This window comes from Pelophylax lessonae (genome assembly GCF_965119305.1).
Source record: "Pelophylax lessonae genome assembly, chromosome: 2".
In the NCBI taxonomy this organism is placed as follows: Eukaryota; Metazoa; Chordata; class Amphibia; order Anura; family Ranidae; genus Pelophylax; species Pelophylax lessonae.
Window position 1 is genome coordinate 66,564,020 of NC_138769.1, and position 20,546 is coordinate 66,584,565.

The 20,546-nt window shown below is 39.5% G+C and overlaps 1 protein-coding gene across 2 annotated transcripts in view; it reads right to left on the reverse strand.

Annotated features, from left to right (window-relative positions):
- Nucleotides 1-20,546, reverse strand: part of CADM2 (cell adhesion molecule 2) — a gene marked incomplete at its 5' end in the record, with an annotated part of 586,202 nt that overhangs the window by 290,094 nt on the left and 275,562 nt on the right. For both annotated transcript variants that reach the window (XM_082245592.1, XM_082245593.1), the window contains 2 exons: nucleotides 8,010-8,147; nucleotides 19,259-19,411. In XM_082245592.1, the coding sequence (XP_082101718.1) occupies nucleotides 8,010-8,147; nucleotides 19,259-19,411 (291 nt within the window). The remainder of the gene's footprint in view (nucleotides 1-8,009; nucleotides 8,148-19,258; nucleotides 19,412-20,546) is intronic.

The following is a 20,546-nucleotide window of genomic DNA, read 5'->3' on the forward strand; positions in this document are numbered from 1 at the left end:
TTAGAGGTCTCTAACAGCAAAAATGTATGCTACACAGACAAAAGATAGGTCAAAAAGATATGTCCTGTTTCAAAAATTTTAGTGATGCTAATCCGCATATTTGGTATCAATTAAATTCTGTACCAACTTTGGTTTCACTCTTTTTTTTCAGGTACTCATGTTACATGCAATGTGTTCTCCCCCAAGACGACAAGTGCAGGCTCACCCCCTTTTTTATCTTTTCCTCTTCCTAAATAGAAGGGCATCCCAACCGAGTGCCTATATGTAAAACAAAGGGGGTCTTAAAGTTCATCATTCACCCTGATTCAAGCAGTGGGACCTGCATATAATACTGAAATCCATATAATGAACCTACCGCCTACTCCAAAGTGTTCCAAAACCTCCCAGAGAAAGGGCCATTCAACACCATCAAAGGTTTTATGTGCCCCATCATTGATTATCCCCCATATATCATAGAGAAAAAAGGTCACATGTCTGAAGAATTATTTGGTAATCCCCTAGGCAGGAAGAATTTGAAAAATGTAGAACCCATGACATGATTTAAAGCTGAACTCAAATGTAAATGCAAATGTAAAAGATACATTTCATTTTGGATTGTAATTATCAATACATCAATAAATGTTTTTAAAACAAGCACTGTGTGTATCTGAATTTAATCTGCTATTAGCCTTTACACTGCCCTGTATAGAGGAGTTCACATTGGTAGAGGGAGAAGCTGCACAATGAATCAGTTGGTCAGCAGTACTCATGTGCTAACAAGGAGCATGCGGATAGGAGGAGATGGCACATTGGTGAGATATAAGCTCATTAGTCTGATGCTTTTCCTTGTGGTGTCGAACGCTTAGGACAAAACAAGACTTGTAAAGATTACTTAACCGCAGCAGAAAAAAATTAGGTTTTCCATCCTATCAGACAGAGCTGTGGAAGAGCTGTAAAAATCTCAGGTTTGGATGGATATAAATACAATCCTTTGGAATGTTCAGCTTTAAAGTGTACCTAAACCCAAAACCGAAAATATTATATATTGCAGATTTCTAGTCTTTGCATCTGTATTCATTTTTTTTTTTTAAGCTTCTTTTGTATTATTTTCACGTTGTGTTTCTGCAAATACCACACTTCCTGTCCCTGGGGCTATGTCATCCCTCCACGGTATATTAAGGGAACCATAGTTGTCACCCTAGGCTGCTCTCCCAATATGGACTATGGATATCGTGACAACTATGGACTGCATATCCATATCTCTTTATCTCCATTACGTGGAGAGCAGGGCAATTGGTTACATAAGATAGCTAGAAAGGAAGCTACCAACAGGTATTTTCTGTATTTGCTAAAAAAATGTCTTAGATTGAAAAAATGCAGCCACCACACCTCAGGACTGTAAGCTGTAATATACTAGAAGTGCCACTACAGGATCAAAAGTTTGAAAAGGCATAATCTAGAAAAAAGGGGCATTTTACTTACCTTTCCGTTGCCTTATGTCTTAAAATGCCCTATGTTGCTTCCAGTTATAACAGGTATTCAACACTTCCAGGTGTGGGAGTACCTCCTCCAACAGCACATAATGATCCCTCCCACTGACTCATACATCAGTTCAGGATGTACAAGTCAGGGAAAGAACCACTGCGTGTGGAGGGGGAAACTGTTTTTCAATGCATGCAACTGGTCAAATACATGTAGCAGCTGGGGAGCAAAATCATAATGGTTCAGAAAAGTGTGCACAGTATAATGCCTCTTCTTTATCCAGGTGTGCATTTATGCTGTTTTGACTCTGTAGTGGGTTACCTAAATCACTTCTGGACTTGAGGATTTTCCCCCCTTAATGACCAGGCCGAATTTTGCAATTCGGTACTGCAATACTTTAACGGACAATTGTGGGGTCCTGCGACACTGTCCCCAAATACAATTGATGTCCCTTTTTTCTCACAAATAGATCTTTCTTTTGGTGGTATTTGATCACCTGTGCGATTTTTATTTTTTGTGCTATAAACACAAAAAGAGCGACAATTCTGAAAAAAAAAACAATATTTTTCACTTTCTGCTATATAACATTCCCAATGGAAAAAAAGTAAAAATCGAATGTTTTCAACATTTTAGGCCAATTTGTATTCTGCTCCATATTTTTGGTGAAAAAAAGAAATCCCAATAAGCGTATTTTGCTTGGTTTGCGTAAAAGTTATTGTGTCTACAAACTAGGGGAAAGATGTATGTCATTTTAATTTATTTATTCATTTTTTTTATTAGTAATGGGGGCGATCAGTGGGACTGCTACATTGCGGGGACCAGTGACATTACTACAGTAATCAGTGCTACAAATATGCACTGTTACTGTAATAATGACACTGGCAGGGCAAGGGTTAACCCAGGGGCGATCAAAGAATTACATGTATGCCTAGGAGGTGTTTTCCAACTGTGATGGGGATGGGCTTGTGGAATTAACACAGAGATCTGTGATCCTAAATAGGAGTATTGATTCCAGAGAGAATAACAGTCTGCTGTGTTTAGAAACAGCAGACCGTCGTTCTCTCTCCACGGGGAGCGATCGCTGGTGCCTGGCGGCAATCGCCTCCGCCAGCCCCGTGAATCAGCTTCCCCGCTGGTGAACCATTGGAGGAGCGCCCCCAGGATCGCTCCCACGGATTGCCATACAGGTACAACGATTCGCGCAGCCGAGCCAGCCTGCCGCAGTATATAAGCGGCGGGCGGTCGGCAAGCGGTTAAATCGCATTTCTACTTTTGCGGTCAAAAGTTCCCATTCATGAAGCTTGCCTAATTTTTTTTTTTATATTTCTTTGCTTTTAGATGTTTCTCAGTAGAAGGTGTCATGGCTGATTGAAAGGTTTTTTGAACAATGCTAGAGTGAGTCTGTCCCAAGTCAGCCCTCATTAACATAAAATGCACTACACCTTTAAACCTTTGTTGAGACAGAGATGTTCAAACCTCATTACAATTAATAGTGAAACATCAGCCTGCACAGTACAGATAGGGTTAATTAGGGCAAACACAGCTGCCCAGCCCCTTCATATACAAAAATAAATACCACCGATTTTTCCTTGCTATATCAGAAATTAAATCTATCTTGCTTGCTGCATTTTTTTTTTTTTTTTTTTAAGGTATGCTACGTGAATGGGGACATGCAACAAATATAAAATAGATTTTATCCTAATCTGGCTGCACAACTCGAAATAAACTCCAAGATTGCTCCAAATATCCTCAAAATTGATCAGAGAAAGTCCTTGGTTGGTAACAAGGAGACTCTATTAAACCCTAAAAATAAATAATGATTACTGTAGAAATGTAAAAAAGTCAACATTTTGCAGAAATAATTACACTAATGGAAAATATGTGGTGTATAGGAAATGCATTTTATTAGATGGAATAGTAGATCAATTTACAGAAGCAATATTAATAGAGGTTAAACTATTACAGCTAAACTTTACAAAGAGTATATAAATGCCGACTGAAAGCATCAGTGCAGTCACACTCTGCATCTTATCTGCATGCCAGATGGTATGACAGGTTGAAGTGGGCAGGCAAATTTGACACAGTTCACATACATTTTTCCTTGCACATTTTCAAATTATCTTCATCCTTACCCAAATGCAATCATGTAAAAAAACAGGACACATAAAAAAAAAGCTTTGGGAAAAAATAAGTTTCAAACTAAGACTATTAATATATAAAGTGTTTCCAGTTAACACAGCTTATGTTTTACAGTGAGGAGTTAACCACTTGCCACCCGTATAACTTACTTATACGGCAGTAAGGTGGCACCGCTGCGCCGGGTCACATACCTTGTACTTCCAGGTCTGGGGAGCGCATTTGGGCCTCTGGCAACCTGCTCCCACTTTGATTATACACAGCGAGAGCTGATCTAAGGCCCCTTTAACACTTGGAGTCCCTCGGCGGACTCCGTTTTTCTCTGCAGGGGTTCGATCCACCGATTCCCCGCTGAGCAGGTGGAGGGCAGCTCCGTCTCCGCTCTGTGTGCGGAGACAGAGCTGTCAGGTCCCCGCTCTTCTCTATGGGGGAATCAGAAGAGAACGGACCACCTGATGGATAGAAAATTGGGGTTTCCATCCATCCAGATTTGACAGGAAAGGATCGGATCGGATGTCAGAGGACATGTCTTCGCTGACATCCGATATAGAGATGCATGGGGCATCCGTTCAGATCCGCCTGAAAAACTGACAGGCGGATCTGAACGGTCCGCAAGTGTGAAAGGGGCCTAAGAGTATTGCGGACTCAATGTCTGCCGGCACCCACTGATCATCCAGCACAGAGGCAGAAACAAGGCAGTAGGGAAGGCATGGATCCTTCGCCTAGTAAAAGCACCTCCCACAGTACACAAACATACTGGCTAGGCACACAGTTAACCCTTTGCTCGCCCCTGATGTTTAACCCCCTTCCCAGCCAGTGCTATTAGTACAGCGATAGTGCATATTTTTAGCATTGATCACTGTATTAGTGTAACTGGTCCCCAAAAAGTGTCAAAAGTGTCAGCTAGTGTCCGACTAGCAATATTGCAGTGCCGTTATAAGTCACTGTTTGCCACCATTACTAGTAGAAAAAAACTAAAATAAATAAAAATACCCCATAGTTTGTAGACGCTATAACTTTTGTGTAAACCAATCTATATATGCTTAGTGGTATTTTTTTTACCAAAAATATGTAGCAGAATACAAATTGGCCTAAATTGATGAACAAATTAGATTTTTTAAATTTTTTCATTAGATATGTTTTATAGCAAAAAGTGAAAAACTGTCTTTTTTTATTTCTGATGCAGAAAAATACATCAATAATGGGTACAGCGTTGCATGACCGCGCAATGAGTGCAAGCATGGCCTTTTATGCTTGAGCAGAAAGACAGATCAAGGCATTCTATGTGATAACTAGTGTATAGTGGGATATTTAAAGCTGAATTTTAATCTGTTAATATTTTGCCCTGCCTGGTTCTCTCCTACACCCTTCATCCACATGGCAATTAAAGTTTTAAATTAAAAAAAGCTTATTTTAAAGCGTGTGTGATATCATCTCTCTGTCCCTGTTCATCTCCTGGCTGGTGGGGGGCACCAGAATGTTGTTGTTCAAAGCTTCCTGAAAATATTACATTACCAGCTTCAGTACTCCTCACAAGAGCCCTTTTCTCAATCTTAATTCAAACAATGGACTGACTTCTGGGAAGAATTATGCAAATATCAAAATGTCTTGATTTGTGGATGACAATCTGGAAGAGCAGGCTTTTCAAGGCAGAATGCATTTACATGTAGATTGCCCTAAGTAATGCCCACATGAGATTCTAAGCCCCATAAATAAAAGAACTGAAATGCAATGAATAAAAAGGGCAGGCAAGGCACAAGCTGGGAGGAAATAGCTAGATGATGCTGGATATCCTCCAGCCAGGAAATGAGGTGGGTGTTATTCTATCTTCTGCAGCTTCTCAAAAGTAAGCAGTAAAATCCAATGATCCCTGAGCGTTCAACCTTTTTCTATTGTACCACTGATGTGTTACAGGCAGGCAAGAATGGGTCGTTGATTTGGTGCCAGAGAGACAATACGTGGGGTCCCCCACACAGGATCAAATCAAGTTGTTTGTATATAGAGCAGTAGCAAGGTACAGTTGCTCCTCACCTATATGGTATTGCAGCCACTGAACCCTAGGAAGACACCATCATATAATTCTCTACACCCATTGGCTAAAACCATTGCTGGCCGAATCCTCCCTCATTTCCCAATCAATTGGCAATGGCATCATATTCTGTATTCCCTGGTGGAGTTTAATTTGATACTAAACTTTTGTTTAAAAAAAAAAAAAAAAAAAATCTATTCAAATATGCATTCTTACCATAAGTAGAATGTACCTTCTATTGTTCTCAGCCTCCCCCAAATCTCAAAAACTTTTTTTTTTTTTGGCTCTATTATTGGATGTCCTGTTAAAGGGTGTCTACATTTATTCCCTATGATCTCACTGTGTGTAGGAATATAGCCACCCTCTCTTGATCCATCCTAAAATGGACAAGGGGCCATGAGGTTAAGGCAAATAGACTGTGGACTTTGCAAAGTGCAGTTGCATTTTGCAGGTGAAGTTACTCCAGAGCTCAGTAAATGAGGTAAAGATTTACTTTGCAAAGAATACCCAATCACGTGCAAGGAAAATTTAAAAAAAACAGCATTTAATTAATGGAGATAATGCGCAACCAGTTCAGCAGCAAACGGGGGCGCAACAATATTAGGAGACTATGTGCCACATCCTGATTCAGAGGTCAGAAATTGAGGAAATATGAATGGACTTTATAGGCACAGATAAGGGTGAAGTAAAAACTTTTTCATTGATTGACATATAAAAACAAGAAGAGGAAACCCCTACATGGGGGAATAATAGCATATACACACAATACATACAAAATAACGCCTAAATGTAACTTGGCAGTAAAACAAGAGTGTACATCAGTTATATACTAGATAGTGGCATAACACATGAAACGTGGTGGTAAGAGGATATTATACATTACATCCTACATAACTCGAAGACGATGCCAAAGGATAAGGCTATTAACGTCCCCGAGTGTAGTTAGTACAACCCTGGAATGGGGGATGATTCATGTAGCCAGAGGCCCTACATGTTTCGCTTGAGGGGTCAAGCTTCTTCTGGAGCTACTGGTGTACAAAACTCCCTATAGAGGCGGATAATGCTTCAACGTAGACTTGCGCCCGTACATAGGGCAGTAAGCAGATGAAAAAGGAGAAATAAATATAAATCATAATGGGGGGGTCTGCTGGGATGAGTCTGTCAGGTGATGCCGACAAAAAACGAGGAAGAAAATGTACATGTCTAAAAAAGACATATGAAGGTAGCTGTAACCACATACAAGCAAGTGGCCAAATATATATGGCACAAATATGCCCGGGGTATAAAAGGTCCCTCCAAGAAAGGCATCAGAGCAGAAACCTTCAAAGCACAGCAGACAGGATCCCCCGGATGGGGACAAACCACCATTATGTAGGGCATCTGGCTACATAAATCATCCCCCATTCCATGGTTGTACTAACTACACTCGGGGACGTTAATAGCCTTATCCTTTGGCATCGTCTTCGAGTTATGTAGGATGTAATGTATAGTATCCTCTTACCACCACGTTTCATGTGTTATGCAACTATCTAGTATATCACTAATGTACACTCTTGTTTTACTTCCAAGTTACATTTAGGCGTTATTTTGTATGTATTGTGTGTATATGCTATTATTCCCCCATGTAGGGGTTTCCTCTTCTTGTTTTTATATGTCAATCAATAAAAAAGTTTTTACTTCACCCTTATCTGTGCCTATAAAGTCCATTCATATTTCCTCAAATTCCGACTGTCTAAGAGGGGTTTTCCTCACATTGGAAATATGTCTTCCCATTTCCTGTTAAGTGTACCAGACGGAAAGTGAGACAGTAAGAAAAAAAAAAATTACAGTGTTTTTAACACTCCCCTATTCTATCCAAAATGGAAAAAAAAAGTGTTGCCTTTATATGTACTTTAACTAGCTGTTTGAATTGTGTGCGAACAATTGCAAAGAAAAACAAATTCATGCCATGGCAACACTTCCTTCAAAAATTCCAAGTTTTAAAAATGTCTCAGGCTGGGTTCAAACTGTGTGCGGAGCGGCTCGCAGCAGGGGGCCTAGTATGGTCCTGTTCACCATTTTAGATACGAATTTGGCACAAATTTTTGGCTGACATTGGACCTGAAAAGGGCCAGAAGATGTACAGGACCCTTCTGCAAACCGCTCCACAGCCGCCCTGGAGCTCTGTGAACCGGCTCAATTGAGAGTCGGTCACAGTCTCCTGACATGCGAATTAGATTTCGGGAAACCCACATCCAATTCACACCAGTGTGAATTCAGCCTAAAACTTTCCTTCCTGGTGAATCAAACATTATTATCACATCTGATATAAAAAGCCACAAAGTACAATGAGCTTCTAAAATTAAAATAGTCAAAAACAAACCTGCTGGGTTTTCCTTTTTACCTGTGATTTCTTGGTCTCCTTTAAACCATCTTATATCAGCAGCTGGTTTACTACCAGATGTTTTACAAGTCAACTGAATTATTTCCCCTTCCATAACTGGTGATGTAAATCCACTGATGTGTGGCTTTTCGGGGACACCTAAAAGACATAAATAGGAAAAACACATATGAAATACATTTAAACTAATATATGTGTATATAAAGCATGAATAAAGACTATATGGCAAACAAATAACAAATCTCTTTACTATCTGAAGTACAAACCTAAAAAAAAAACTTCCTTTACTGTTTTAATTTGAGCCAAATCCTCCTTCATTAGTGTCTCACACTCTCCCCTCCCAGGCACTGCAGCTCACAATGGAAGGGTGTCAGTAACAGAGGCAGTGTTGTCAATCCAGAAAGCAGTTGGCTGGACTAGATGCGGTCAGATAATCATTGATAAGGGTTGTAAATAAGCAGTGGCAACACTAATAGCAATGCCCCCTTGCAACATTTTTTTCTTCACACTGTAGTGCAAGCAGGCAAAGCCTACATGAGAGTGATAACTCTGCTCTAAATTTAGAAACAGTGCAGCATTGTTGTAACACTATCACAGGTAGCTGCATTAGGGGGACTTCACTGGCAGGATCAATAGGTATTTGTGAGATTTTGCAAGGGGACTAGGAGAAAACATAAGTGTAGATGTGTTTATAAATAATTGCTGCATCATTTTCTTCTTCAATGAGAAGCCATAGTTCTACTTTAAAGTGGTTGTAGACCTCAGACATGAATATGAACAAAGCATATTCTTCTATAAGTGTATTTGTCTCAATTAGGAGCACTAAGTGTAATTTCTCTCTGCTGTTTTGTTCCTCTGTTATCAACATGAGTCATTTCTGACAAATTTTCCTGACGCCAAGAAAAAAATTGGTGACAGGGGTGGGAGCTCCAACCGATTGACAGCCTCAGCTCTGTGTGCTCTGTGAAGTGGGGTGTGTCAGCTCTCAAAGCTCTCCTCCCTGTGCTCTGCATAGTGTAACTTAATTTCTCCGCCCCCTTTTTCCTTAAAGTTGAGACAAGCTTCATAAACTCTTGTAGTAGCTGTAGAGAAGACTGCTGATAAACAGGTACAACTTATGTATGATTTGTTTCATCTCTGTGTATCACTGGAGGCCAGTCGCTTCAATGGGTATATGTAGGGTTTACAGATGCTTTAAGAGTAGGATCATGACAGCTTTATCTAAGTAGGTGGCAGTTTTGCTTTGCCATGCATCTCCAGGGAGTTTGTTTATCATCCCTTTCACTGCATCAGTTTCCTCTGAAAATGTGAAAGAAACCCAGATTTTTTTACATTCACCCAAAATGAGCCTTGCTGTTTGTGTTTGTAAGTATAAGACTCAGAAAAGAATGTCTAATTTAATAATTTAATAAAAGCTACATAAATAAATAAAATTCTTTATACACCAACAAAATTAAATCAAATATATACACGTTATTGCTTCAATGGTTTTATTCATATAACCTTAACAATTATAATACCATTCAGTCTAAACAATGGTTATTTATATTACGAGCATTAACAAACAATGTATTATGATTTATATTATATATGATTGTGATATAATTATGTTATTCTTATGGAAATGTTTGCAATTTCTTAGACATATTTCATGTTTTGTTGTTCTTCTCAGTGGTCTTTTGATCCTTTTAGTGAAAAGCACAACATCTGCAGTGAATATACATCAACATAGCATATTTTCGTAATTCTTAATGCCAAATTTATTTATTTACTGAATTTAACAGAAAGAAAAAAAAAACACATGAAATAAACATTAAAGTGGCACTTGCAAAGGTTTATCAACTGATCCAGTTGAGCAAAAGCTGTTATTTTTTTGTAGGCTCCAGAACTGTATTGTCCTGTTGGGGCCTTGTTCAAAGTCCAGTAAAGACAATGTTAAAGATTAATAAACTCCATGATAGTTAGAACATACCAAGGTCTTGTGCTTACACCCAAAATATCATTGTCCCCTTCACAATGCTGGAAGTTAAGGGAAATTACTGAAATTAATAAAAGCTTTGGAAGACCAGGAATAATATTTGAAAGGATTGCATTTAGATTGGTCATCTTCAGAACGCAAAAATCAATTAATAATTCAAAGAACCTGTTGAAACTTCCAGCTGCAATAGGGATAGGGGCACAGCAATGCAATCCACTGTACATAATTGGTTCCATATTGTGTATGAAAAGATCTTGACTTGGAAAACGACAGGCTTCAATGGGCAAATTGAGTGTGATTTTTATATCAGTTTTATATTCTTTTGAGATCATTCAGAATTCACTGAAGGTGTAACTGACCTAGATTTGACCAGTTTTAGCTGATTTTGCATTCCCGTAGGCTTGTAGGGGGAGAAAAGTAGTCCTAAAGTGAACAAAAGTCAATCAACACTGGCTCTTTAAGTGTACCTCTGGCCAGGCTGTGAAACAATTCAATCTTAACCACTTTACGACCGCTCACTGTGCCTCTACTGCGGCACAGTGGCTCGTTATCGTCCAGCGACGTAGTACTACATCGCTGGACTCCTCCCCTTGTAGGTGGCGCTCGCGCGACGCCGGAGGCTCGCTCCTGCTGTATTCATTCACAGCGGGAGTCGGACCAGGAGAGGAGCAGCGGCGATCGTTGGGGAATCGAGTTTGGAGATCCGCCCGCTTGTGTAAACAGAGCGGGCGGATCTCCTCAGTGACAAACAGTGACAGATTGCAGGGTTCAGCATAGCTGAACATGCGATCTGTCCCTGTGTCACTCAGTCACCTCCCCCCACACACGTTAGTAAGCACCAGGCATACATTAACCCCTCCCTCTCCAATAAAATTAACCCCTTCCCTGCCAGTGTCATTTTTACAGTAACAGTGCATATTTATAGCACTGATTACTATAGAAATGTCACTGGTACCCTTAAAAGTGTCAAAAATGTCAGTCAAGGGTTCGATCTGTCTGCCGCAATGTCGCAGTCCCGCAAAAAAATCGCAGATCGTCGCCATTACTCGTTAAAAAAAAAACACCAAAAGTGACAGAAATCTTTCCCTTAGTTAGTAAACGCAATAACTTTTGCGCAAACCAAATAAAATACGCTTATTGTGATTTGTTTTACCAAACATAGGTAGCAGAAAACAAATTGGCCAAAAATTTAAAAAAATTTTGATTTTTACATTTTTTGGGGGGGGAATTTCATATAAAAAAATGCGAAAAATATTGTTATTTTTTCAAAATTTAAGTTTTTTTTTTGTTTATAGCACAAAAAGTAAAAATCGCACAGGTGATCAAATACCACCAAAAGAAAGCTCTGTTTGTGGGAAAAAAAGGACATAAATTTTGTTTGGGTACGGCATTGCACGAACGCGCAATTGTCAGTTAAAGTTGCACAGTGCCGAATCGCACAAAGTGGCCTGGACGTAAGACAGCAAAATCCTCCGGTGGTAAAGTGGTTAAATATCAAAACAGGTTTCAGGTGGTTTCTACCCAGGAAAAGTGCTAGGCTATGTTATGCCCTAGGCAAGACCAGCTACAACAACCCCCCTCCCCCCCCCCAAAAAAAAAAAAAAAAAAAACTTTTTAAAACACAGTTTACCACATTATGGGTGAATAAGGTCTTAGGTAGATATGTACCTTCATCTGTGGTGTGACTTGAAAAAATAATGTTTCTGCATCATTGGTGTCACTGAAAGAAAAATTTTTCCTGTTTTGGTAGTGTCACTGGAAGGACAAATGTCCTTGTGTTAGTGTTGCTACATCATAAGTGATGTGTACTGGTAAATTTGAGATCGCAATTTTAAATTGTTCCTGCTGACTGTACTCATATATGCAGGGCTGGTAGGTTTTAATGCTGAGTGGCTGCATACTGTATATGCGCCCATTGGCTATGGACTTTCTGTGATGAGAGTGTGTTCCATGTGTGCTCTCAGCATAGTAAATATATACTATATCACAGGCAGACCCTGATGCATAATAGTGATCAGGAGCTTCTGATCATGTGACTGCTGTGACATCCAGTCATAGTCATCACAAGGTCCAAAAGCCTGCCTCCGTTTCTTGGCATTTAGACATTTGGGCTACAGGTAAGTAAAAACACTTTAGTGTAGCACCCTCCTAGGTATGTGCCAGGGAGTGAGTATCGTTTTGGGCTCTGTCTGCCTATCAGAGGAGCAGCAGGTAAATTCTATATAGCTCTCTGCTTAACAGGGAGCAGGATCTGTGAGTAAATTCTGCTCAATGTTCTCAGTGTGTGATTCATGGGGGGGGGGCACATTGGAAAGTGGAGGAAACCTGGCCAATTAATACACAGGCTTTGGTCCAGCCCCAGTGATTGGCAAAGACTGGTTGTTTCGCTGCATTGTGGGGTGTAGTATAAAAGCCAGGAGCACATGTACTTGGGGTCTTTGGCTGGTGAGCAGAGTCCCAGAAGGAGGGTGGCGGCTGCCACCAGACAGTCGGCTTGGTGAGCCAGGAGTGGGGAGTTGAGCCCAGAGGTCCAGAAGAGCTGACTAGGAGGGGTTGAGACACTGGAGAACCTGGAAAGCAGTATCGTGAGTACAGGGGATCATGTCTGGAGTAGAGTAGTCAGAGATACCCAAAAAGGTGAGAAATCCAGCAGCCCTCAAGGGAGCAGTGCAACATTTGTTATTTTAAAAAATGCATTTAAACTCACTTTAATGTCCCAACACTGTGTCTCAACAAGGTAATTACACACTGGGAACTGCTACACAGCAATTTAAGCACTTTTCTGCCAAAATGTTTGTCCACCGTTTGTTGTGTTCTCAGGTTCCCCATCTTTCTAGAGAAAGCAGAACAGCTCCCTTCCTCAAATCTCCCACCTCCCCATAGGAACCAGTGTGAGCAGTGTCTGATCTCCAGGATGACCTGTGCACTGTGTTCTGCCCACCTTCACCTTTTCTATCCCATGCAGGTATAACTCATTATTGTTTTCCAAAGTGTGTGTCCGTCTTGCTCACTTTCTCCATTGGCTGGCTGCTGTTGAAGGGAGAAGTCAGTAGAAAAAAAAAACCTCCATCCAGCAGCTGTTGCAGTTCAGGCTCTGTGCCCTGTTGTCCATCTACTCGAATAAAAATAGTGACGGCGGTGTGGGATAGAGAGCAAGGAACTGGATAGCTCCCTCCTACACAGGCGGCTTGCTATGGGAGGAAAGCATAAAAGAACTGAGGGCACGGCTCATTTGGAGTTTCCCCAGTCTTTGAAAGGCACGAGGTGTGCATTATCCACATATACCAACATGCCAAGATAAGAGTCTGATAACACATTGGGACTTGGCAACACAGGAGAGTGAACATTTTGATTGGCTTGCTATGGGGGCACTCAGAGGGGTGAAGGAGCCCAGAGCGCTTGCGGTGGATGCAAGAAGAGAAGGATTGGGGCTGCTCTGTGCAAAACCATTGCAAAACAAGGCAGGTAAATATAAAATGTTTGTTATTTTAAAGAAAAAAAAAACACAAGGCTTTACAACCACTTTAAACTGACCTGCACATTGGATATTTAGGTTTACTTCTTTGTACTCAATCACATCACAATTTAGTTAATTTGGGTCCAACAAATCTGCTTCACTATCCTGTTAAGTCTATTAGCTATTTTACTGGTTTAATCTTATGCAATAAAAAATAAATATTTTTATAAAACATTAAAATCTAATAAGCAATGTACAATGGTAAGCAACATATTGACAATGTGGCTGGCTCAGAAATATAAAATCTCGCACAAAATTACTTTAATAATCACAAATTTAAATCCCGAGCCATTTGTTTATGAAAACCTTTTCCCACTTTACAGTATATTCTAATATGCCACACCATCAGTTCATATGGAGGATTTAGCTAGACATTTATACTTTGGATCCAAAGATGAGTCTCCAAGGAAAAGCTTTAAGCTGAGGAAGTTATTATCCTGAAATACTGTGCTTAGAAAGGGTAGTTTTTGTCCTTAATGGCAAACTTGTAAAGATTTTTTTTGTAAAATAGTCTCAGTGGGGCTTAAAGAAAAAACAGCTTTCACATGCTATGCACAAAACCAATTCACTAGCTGGATTAACTTTAATATGACTGGCATCCAGCATTAGTCCTATTAAGTGAAAGAGCCTGGTATTCTAAAATAACTGAAGTTCAGGGACAAAAAAAAATCAATCTTTAAAATTATATAACAGGTTAGGAACATAGGCGTGTTTGCAATAAACTATGGCAATTTCATCTGATTCAGCTGCTGACATTCAATGAATCTCATAGAGTGTTGAGTTTAAGTGTTATTTCGTGGCTTTCTCGATGAATCTTTCATTTTTAGTGTCACTGAAACCCTCAGAGGAAAAAAAGAGGAGAGATCATTTAGGGAATAAAGTATAAATGGCAAAGTGCTCCCAATAAAACAACAAAAACTAATAGTGGACGGCAGAAATGACAGGAACCAAGAAAAACACTAAGCCAAGAAAAAAACAAGCAGCTATAAAACTTTCCTTAATTTTAGAGCTTTATGGCCACCATGTCCTTGAAAATATATAGTTGAAAGGTTTAAGTTAGGATGTAGCCAAAAGTAAGTCCCTTGGGGACAGTTGAGAAAAAATTGAGAGGTACTAAAAAAAGTACAGCATTAGGAAAACTGTTTAAAGAAAATATTAATAGCATGTACTGCATATAAGTTTTACATATATAGTGCCTTATTTTTTTTTAAAGCTGTAGGGGAAGTATAAAACAAAACGAAAAAAATATGGAACAGATTTTTTTCTAGTTTTTTGAGACAAACCTCATCCCTGTTGCTGTTGTTTAAAATGTACACTCGTAATTATTTTATTCATTTATATAGTGTTAGGGTTTTTGTAGTTGTTTTTTTTTTTTAACAGAAAATGCTTAACAATTCATATCTTTTCATTTCCTGAAAGGAGCTTAACTTGAAATGTCAATATATAAATATTGTGGAGAGTTGAGATAAAGGGTAATAGGCTTTTTTTGTATATGTTTTTAATTGATAGAAGACAACTTTTTAAAACATAATCAAGAACTTACAAACACCATGCAAAGAGGTATGGGCTGTGGATCCAAAATAATTAATGTTCCATTGCTAGCCACTGTGTGCCCATTGCCTTTAAACCTTTTTTATTCAATAATTTTAGTGTCACAAGCTTGCAATGCATGACATCAGAGTGAAATCTGAACTCTGAATCTGCATACTAGTTTATAGTCAATGACTTAGACTGTATAAGTAGTAAAACAGCCTGACATCCTGGAAACTAGCATTTTCAGAAATAAAAGTCAATGGTTACAACCTACATAATTTTTATGATATTTTTTGAAGTAATCAGTTTTTTAATAATTTTGGAACTATACAAAATACACAAGCAGTGGCACATATTTTGATGATGAAGTGTGAAACAATTATCAGTACTTGAGTTTTTGTTAAAGTTTAGACATAATTTGACATTTTTGACATTTATAGAAGAATGTTTAAAAGGTAACTTCACCACTGTGCAAAAGAAATAGTAAAAAAAAAAAATAATAATAATATTGCATATACACTGAACAAAATTATAAACGCAACACTTTTTTTTTTTGCCCCCATTTTTCATGAGTTGAACTCAAAGATCTAAGATTTTTTCTATATACACAAAAGGCCTATTTCTCTCAAATATTGTTCACACATCTGTCTAAATCTGTGTTAGTGAGCACTTCTCCTTTGCCAAGATAATCCATCCACCTCTTAGGTGTGGCATATCAAGATGCTGATTAGACAGCATGATTATTACACAGGTGTGCCTTAAGCTGGCCACAATAAAAGGCCACTCTAAGATGTGCAGTTTTATCACACAGCACAATGCCACAGATGTCGCAAGTTTTGAGGGAGCGTGCAATTGGCATGCTGACTGCAGGAATGTTCACCAGAACTGTTGCCTGTGAATTGAATTTTAATTTCTCTACCAAAAGCCATCTCCAAAGGTGTTTCAGAGAATTTGGCAGTACATCCAACCGGCCTCACAACTGCAGACCACGTGTAACCACACCAGCCAAAGACTTCCACATCCAGCATCTTCACCTCCAAGATCGTCTGAGACCAGCCACCTGGACAGCTGATGCAACAATCGGTTTGCATAATCAAAGAATTTCTGCACCAACTAGCAGAAACCATCTCAGGAAAGCTCATCTGCATGCTCGTCATCCTCATCGTGTCTGGACCTGACTGCAGTTCATCGTCATAACCGACTTGAGTGGGCAAATGCTCACATTTGATGGCATCTGGCACTTTGGCGAGATGTTCTCTTCACAGATGAATCACGGTTTTCACTGTACAGGGCAGATGGTGGATAGCGTGTATGGCGTTGTGTGGGTGAGCGATTTTGCTGATGTCAACGTTGTGGATCAAGTGACCCATGGTGTCCCATGGTGGTGGTGGGGTTATGGTATGGGCAGGCATATGTTATGAACAATGAACACAGGGCATTTTTAATACACAGAAATACCGTGATGAGATCCTGAGGCCCATTGTTGTGCCACAATTCTTGGAAGCTGAAAACATCCCAGTTCTTGCATGGCCAGTATACTTACCGGACATGTCACCCATTGAGCATGTTTAGGATGCTCTGGATCGCCATATATGACAGCGTTTTCCAGGTCCTGCCAATATCCAGCAACTTCGCACCACAATCGACAACCTGACCAACTCTTTGCGGAGGAGATCTGTTGCATTTGAGGCAAATGGTGGTTACACCAGATATTGACTGGTTTTTGGTCCCCCCCCAATACAGTAAAACTGCACAATTTAGAGTGGCCTTTATTGTGGCCAGTTGCGTTTATAATTTTATTCCGTGTATAATTGCTACACAAACTATATTGTTTTTAAATTTATCATTATTAAAATGAATCTTTCCATTTTAATGTTTAGTGCTATAGTTTTATGTAAAATTCAATGCAACATGGCAACCTCTAGGTGTTTTGAACATCACTGGTGTACAGAACACCTTCAGAAATGTAATTTCCTAATTTGCTGCCTGTGTGATTAGCTCACTGCTTTTCACATAAGTCTGCAATAAGAAATAGGTCCGGTTTTAGGCATCCTCTCCAACAGAAATTAAATTTTTACTTTCCATGGTCTTTTTTATTAGGATTTTCACAAAGAAAAAGTACAGAGGTGTAGGAAAACAATGTCACCAACTGATATGTGTCAGAACCTATAGCAAAAGGGTTAATCATCGGTTACATTAACCAATTAAGGGTCACGCTTAAACTTGATCATTACGTATACTATTGGAACAAATCCAGTGGCAGGTGTATTGTCCCCCCCCCCCCTGACACCCCATCTGGGAACAAAGTGTGTCAAAGGATGGGAAACAACACCGCCACTTTGATCATTCATTTAGAAGTTCTTATTTTAAATAATCAATAACAAAAAGTATTGAAGAAAAGTTGTTTAAACAGGAAACATTAAGAGGGAAGCACAGGTCGATCCACAGGTTGATCATGCCATTTGAGAGGGGAGAAATAATTTTCAAATTAGGCATAGGGAATCAAATGTCATACATGGGGACTAATGATACTCCAAGACCTTTGGGTGGAACTAGTCTTCAGAGGGAAACAAATGAGTATAAGGCCCACAGACTAACTTTGAAGTTCTTGAAGGAATTCTCCCATACCAAATAGCGTACATAGATAAAATGGTCCCCTTCAAAAGCAATGCTTTATAGAGAATTAAGGGATCTTTGATATCATCTTGAGTATTGGCGAATCTACCCCCAGAGAAAGTGTAGAGAGAAAGAGCTGAGCTGTGGGGCAGAGCTCCAGTGCAATCCCTAATGGAATGTACACATATCTGAGTACAGTCTGCCTTAACGTAATAGTTTACATTTTCTATCGCAATGGCGAATATGATAGGGGAAAGGGGGCACCCCTGTCTAGTCCCTTTAGAAATCGGGAAATTATCTGAATATTGACCCAACAATTCCACCTGTGCGCTCGGGTTGGAATATAGAGCCTTTAAAATTCTCAGAAAGTGGGGTCCCAATCCCAACCTCTCCAACACCTCAAAGAGGTAGGACCAATCTACCATGTTAAATTCTTTCTGGAGGTCTATAGATAGTATAAACCCTTCCTGATGAGTGCCTCCATCCCAAGGGGAATGCAAAAGTGAGATAGCATCAACTGCTCTCCATATTTGGTCCAGCCCCTGCCGCCCTGGGATGAATCCCACTTGGTCTTTATGTACATAACGACCAATAAAACCGGACAGTCTGTTTTCCAATATTTTGCTCAGAATTTTAAGATCATTGTTAATTCGAGATATTAGTCAATAATTACTCACCTCTGAGGGGTTTAGGTCTTTGGTGTTTGCCCGATTTAGGAATGACAGATATGAAAGCCAGGTTAGCGGCATTATTTAGGGTGGACCCCCTCCTCAGGGTATTAAAGAACCAGGTTAAAAATGGAGGTAAGGCAGAGGCAAAAGTTTTGTAATAGCAGGTTGAGAACCCATTGGGTCACAGGGCAGAGCCTTTCTTAAGGTGGTTCAGAATATTGAGTACCTCTGAATCCATTATCAGCCTTTCTAAGGCAGAGCTATGTTCCCATGACAATTTAGGGAGAGGGATCTCATCTAGGAATGTAGTTAGTGATTGAGAACACGCTTGCTCATCTGCCTTATGTAATTTAGAATAAAAGTTGCGAAACGTGGTCATTTTCTGTTGAGGATTCGGTGTTAGAGTACCTGTGGAGGTGCGAAGTTTGGGAAAGGAAAAAGAGCATGGTTTGGGTGTCAACCTAGCAGCCATTTATTTTAGTTGTTTTTGAGCGTATTTGCATCTGAATGTTTGCACATATTTAATATATAGAATGGGATCTCAGATTTTTGTATTTTTTTTTTTTACTGACCAAAACACAGCACTTTTTCACATGGTAAACACTAGGCTGCAGCTGTATGCATGAAGCGATTTCAGGTAATAGTGTGCAAGAAGCCTAAAACAGCTATTTCTTCAGAGAAAAAACGTAAGAATCTGTAACAAACTTCGTTAAAATCTATTGCAATGCTCATTGATCCTCCAGAAGAAATTGTTTCTTATCAATAATAGTAGAGTTACTCTTTAAATATAGAAATCCAAAAATTTCAGAATGAACAGTGTCTATGTGGTAAATTTTACAACTTTTGTATGTGATTGAATCCATTTAATACCAAAACACAATTATAAAAGTGTATGCATTGGCTAGTGGACTTATTTATAGCAAGAGAATGTACTTACCCAGAACTGTTAAGTAAGCCTTGGATGTTTTGACAGGCATCGTAAATAAGGAACAAGTATACAGGCCTTCATCTGACAAAGAGACTTCACTAATGCTGATACTCAATTCATGCCAGGAAGCTCGGATGAGTTCAATTCTGTTGTCCCGTAGAGCTGAAAAAAAAAATATGACAATATTAGTCTTCTTTTTGCTAATGATCTTAAATAGTCATATTTGTGAACTGTGCACCCCATTAAAGTTTACATTCTCACTCAGCCCTGGTTTGATATTCATATCCAACATCCAGTCAGTAAAGTTGTCAGGTCATAAGCAATATAATGCATTGAGCTTAGCAACAGACAAGAAAACACACTTTTAAGAATCTATTTAAAGCTGCAGATATTAGCATTGTGTTCCTTTCTGGAAATTGCAAATTGAAGTGGTTGTAACCCTCCGACATAAAAATGAACAAAGCACATCCTACTATAGTGTGTACTAACCTGAACCCAAAGCAATGCTAAACCTGAATCTCTCTTCTATCTAAATGACTTACCCCTAAAATATTAAGCCAACACCTCAGCCTCCCTGAAGAAAGCCCTCCCCCTCCAGTACACTTTAGATCAGTGTTTCTCAACTCCGGTCCTCAGGGCACACTAACAGGACAGATTTTAAGTATTACCTCGGGGAGATGCAGACTAGAGTACTGCAATCACTGAGCAGCAAATGATATCACCTGTAATGTATTTCAATTTTCTTGCAAACCTGGCCTGTTGGTGTGCCCTGAGGACCAAAGTTGAAAAGCACTGCTTTAGATAACTCATAGCCTCAGCTCTATGTTTCTCTGAGCATGTGAAGAGGGGAGTGTGTTTCTTCCTTCCAATCAGCTCTCAAATTACACTCACCTTTCTGCTCTAGCTCTGCAGTGTATGTGACATCAGATCCCTGCCCCCCTGCTTTCTGCTGCTGAGAAAAACACTTTGCGTTTTAGCAGGCTGTACGGGACAGATTGCAGCAGGTAAATGGGTACAACTTACTGTATGTAGGAGAATGTGTTTAATCTCTGTATATCATCTGCAGCTAGTTACTTCACTGGGTATATATAAGGATTTGACAACCAGTTTAAATATTATAAACAAGAACCAGTAGAAGAGTTATTTGTCCTTTAAAGCATAGGTGTGGGCAAAACCTTTTTAGTAGGTAGATAAGGATTAAACCCTTGGCTATTTACAGCTTATTTTTTGCTGTCTGTGTCTTGTTAAGGACATTTGCCTTCAATGTCTGTCCTGAAGATGCAACCAGAAGTGAGTG